Source organism: Oryza sativa, chromosome 10, assembly GCF_034140825.1.
Source record: "Oryza sativa Japonica Group chromosome 10, ASM3414082v1".
In the NCBI taxonomy this organism is placed as follows: Eukaryota; Viridiplantae; Streptophyta; class Magnoliopsida; order Poales; family Poaceae; genus Oryza; species Oryza sativa.
This window is the reverse complement of record NC_089044.1, coordinates 4,738,302-4,742,303: the sequence shown is the minus strand read 5'-3', so window position 1 is coordinate 4,742,303 and position 4,002 is coordinate 4,738,302. Positions and strand designations below refer to the sequence as shown.

The 4,002-nt window shown below is 41.8% G+C and overlaps 1 protein-coding gene across 1 annotated transcript; it reads right to left on the bottom strand.

The window, feature by feature from the left end:
- Positions 1 to 203: 203 nt before the first annotated feature.
- Positions 204 to 3,214, bottom strand: LOC4348172 (geraniol 8-hydroxylase). The gene is made up of 2 exons (XM_015757517.3): positions 2,243 to 3,214; positions 204 to 973 (listed from the first exon to the last, which is right to left on the bottom strand). Exons 1-2 carry the CDS (start codon positions 3,119 to 3,121, stop codon positions 368 to 370), a joined length of 1,485 nt encoding a protein of 494 aa, XP_015613003.1. The 5' UTR covers positions 3,122 to 3,214; the 3' UTR covers positions 204 to 367.
- Between the last annotated feature and the right edge of the window lie 788 nt (positions 3,215 to 4,002).

The following is a 4,002-nucleotide window of genomic DNA, read 5'->3' as shown; positions in this document are numbered from 1 at the left end:
CACTGGCCTTCGCTCAAAATGAATAGGGCTATTACCCATCTCGGTGGCCTTAACCTATATAAATAAACCATGTCCCTCTTATTCTTCTTACTGCTTCATTTTTATCCTCACATTAGTCGATCTCTGTGTCCTCAAATACATTACATATGTACGGAACCTACGGTCAGGATGTTACCGGTATAACTAGTTGAAGAAACAGAATATGCACAAATATAATTTTTGTACTTATCCGATTCGATCAGTTAAATAACATACCCAGAAATTTACAAAACTATTCATTTATTTGCACCAATAATCACATTCCTGATGGAATGTTTCCATTTGTAAAGGCAATCTATTACTTTTTACCCACAAGAGCCTGATTGACTTACGTTGGTGCGGCCATCGCACATAAATGATTGGCTTTTGCTAAAGTCACACCAAACTTCTCCGTCATATCAATTCTATTTCCTTCTACCTCAGCTGGGAGTCTCCATTTAAAATGAATTAACAGGGATGCAAGAAGTACATGCACCATCCTAACAGCTAATGGCATTCCAGGGCAGATTCGTCGTCCCGCACCAAATGGGATGAGCTCCAAATCTCCACCTTTGTAGTCAATTGTCCTTTCTAGGAATCTCTCCGGAATAAACTTTCCCGCTTCTGGCCATATATCTTCGTCTCGACCCATGGCCCACACGTTTATTAACACTCTAGTACCTTTAGGTATTGTATAACCCATTATTTGGATCGTCCTCGTAGCTTGCCGTGGTAATAATAACGGAGCTGGTGAATGCAGTCGAAATGTTTCTTTTATGACAGCTTGCAAATAGGGCAATTGACCAATTTCAGATTCTTCAATTCTTCTTCTTGACCCAACAACTCGTCTTAGCTCATCGCATAGTTTAGCCATTGATATTGGGTTCTGTAGCAATTCGGCCATTGCCCATTCTACTGTGCTAGAACTTGTGTCACTACCTGCAGTAAACAAGTCCTACAATACAAAGATATACAATGAAATGGTAACGGAAATTAATAGTACACCAATAACTGTGGAAGAGCATCCACATACCACATTTTTATGTTTAAAAGTTATATATATATATATATATATATATATATATATATATATATATATATATATATATATATATATATATATATATATATATCTTGTCGTAATTAGTAACTATTTGTAACGAGAGCCATATGGGGCATCATGGTGCCTGGGCACCGATGGTTGAAATACACAAATTGACTCAAATTGATTTTTAACTTATGACTATAAACCCAGGTGTAACAATTATATTCATACCTACACGGCTACACCTAACAACAAATTGACTCAAATTGACATTATTTCACAATTCATTAAGTTATATGTTTGGATGGTACAGAATCAAAATCTAACAAAGAAAAATGTTCAATTTAGTTTAAACTTGACTATAAACAAGTTAATTTCATACCTAAAAGTTTTTGAAATTTTGGACCCCCAAAATTTTCGTAATTTTATTCTTTTGTGATTTTGTTCAAAATATGTTAAATTCAGTCAAATTTTGTTTAAGTTATAAGTAGTTCCGTATCAAATTTTTTTGAAATTTCTGAAATTTTGGCTTTTACGAAATAGCGGTTTGTATGCGATTGAAAGCAACATATTTTTGGTTTTTTTATCGAGGAGATCCAATCAGGGTTCACTTTATCGGTTAGGCCGATCGTGTCGGAGGTCACCGAAATCCCAAAATTTCGGTCCGAAATTTCCAAAATTTTGAACAAATATGACCAAAATTCATGAACAAATTGAAAAATTGAAAAATTTTGGCCAAAGTAATATCATTTCGGAGGGGACCGAAATTCGGAAATTTCGGTCCGAAATTTCCAACCTTGGATCCAATCATGCATGTCACAGTAAAAATAAAATCAACCCATAGCCCCCCGGCACTGCACAAGTTGTAAACGGAAAATGAAAATGACTGGAACTGAAAACGATGGTTGTTTTCCTTGTATTTTTTTCCTTTTTTTATACTTTTTTATTTTTTAGTTTTATTAATAGACCTTTACGAAAATATTTCCGAAAACTGAATTCTTTTACCATGCTAGGCACGGTGGCGCTGCAAGATGTTGTTATGGCGCATGAGGTGACAAAGTGATTTGACTACATCAGACGGGTTGACGTGGCCAAAAGATTTAGATTTAGAAATACAGTTCTATTAATAAAATTTTAAAATAAAAAATTCTAAAAATAAAAAAAATTCGTTATCCTTACCGTGAACAGTGACCGGAGCGTGTCGCCGTCGAGCCTCGCCGTGTCGTCGTCCCGCGCGGCGAGCCTCAGGAGCACCTCCAGGAAGTCGCCGTCCTTCTCCTTCATTCCGTGCAGCCTGCGATGGTCCATCTCGGCGTCGAACAGCCGGTGCAGCCGCGCAAACAGCCCAGACAGCCGCCGGCGCCAGCCCTGCAGGTCGACGGCGGCGAGCGCGGGGAAGAAGTCCGACAGGTTCGGGCTGCCGACTGCCTCCATGACGTCCGTGATCAGTCGCTGGAACTCCTTCGACGCGCCGTGGTCGTCGAGGCTCGTCAGGTCGTGCGAGAAGATGGTGCGCGCGACGAGGTTCAGGCTCGTGGTGAACGCCACGCGGCCGATGTCCACCGCCGTGCCGTCGCGCGCCAGACCCGCCACGTGGTCGACGAGCTCCGCCACCTTCTCTTGCCGGAGCTCGTGGAGCGCGTCGAGCCGGCGCGTGGAGAACAGCTCCGTCGCCATGATCTTGCGGAGCTCGCGCCACCGCGGCCCGGGGGGCAGCCAGGCGACGGAGTTCCTGGCGTGGTCACCGGTGGCGTCGGGGGTTGAACGGGTGGCGAAGACGGCGTCGTGCTTCTGCAGGAACTCGCGGGCGACCTCCGGCGAGGAGGCGACCACCGTGGTGACAGCGCCAAGGCGGAGCGACATGAGAGGGCCGTAAGTCTTGGCGAGGCCGGCGAGCGAGCGGTGTGGCAGGTCGCCGAGCAGGTGGAGGCTGCCGATCAGCGGCAGCGGACGGGGTCCCGGCGGGAGGCAGCGTCGTGAGTGTGCGAGGAGGTCGAGGAGGTAGATGGAGAGGAGGGAGAGTAGAAGCCATGACAGCCAAAGGAGCAAAGCCGCCATTGCTCCGTGTTTCAGTGTGTTTGGTAAACAAAATGATGTGTGTTTGTGTGTGTGCTAGAATCTGGGACATTTGCTAGTATATATTTATAAAATGAGGAGGCAACGGTGTGAGTGTACGTGTTTGTGATGTGACCAGCAAGAAAATGGGAAATTGAATTGGATTTTAGGTGGTCACCAGAGGATAGAGAAGCGGATGAGGTCGGTTCCATACATGGCAGTGCATTTGCTAATCAACATTAGTGAACAGGGGACCCCAAGATCCGACCAGGATTAGCCACGTCATCAAATAAATATGAACAGTTGGACGCACAAATTGAATAAAGAGAACCGTTGGATCAAAAGAGATAAAAATAAATAAATAAATAAATAAAGCAAATAGTGTCATGCGATGTTATAGACCCTTCAAGCACATCCCATAAAATGTGTGGTAACAAAGATATGAGAATGAAAAAATATCTTCAAAATTATCCTTATAAAATAATCACCAATGAGTATTCAACAGTAATTCTACTGTGTCAATAATAAGAAGTTCCATGAATATATGAATAGCTACATAACCTAATACTTTTGATTACTTCACTACAGCTTAAAATTAAAAAAACATGTGACATGGATGACATAAAAAAATTGTAAAGTTGACTTAAATCATATGATTATAAGATTTACGATAAAAAAACATATAGACACTTCTCAACTGGAGATGATAGAATTGCAACGCGTAAGAAATGTGGCTATTTACATTACTACTACAATTGACGCATTTAGATATTCTAAGACGTAATGGTCGCAGTAATACATGATAAATTCCTTGTTGTTACCATGATATTCTTAATGACAAATCAAGATATATAAATCCATTAATGTTATAGCTGTACTTTTGA

What these genes read in the sequence shown, in the direction of transcription:
- LOC4348172 (XM_015757517.3), bottom strand. Translation starts at nt 3,121, where the DNA reads ATGGCGGCTTTGCTCCTTTGGCTGTCATGGCTTCTACTCTCCCTCCTC. An exon ending in CGCTCCGGTCACTGTTCACG is followed by an intron (nt 974 to 2,242) that starts GTAAGGATAACG and finishes TTTGTATTGTAG; the next exon opens with GACTTGTTTACTGCAGGTAG.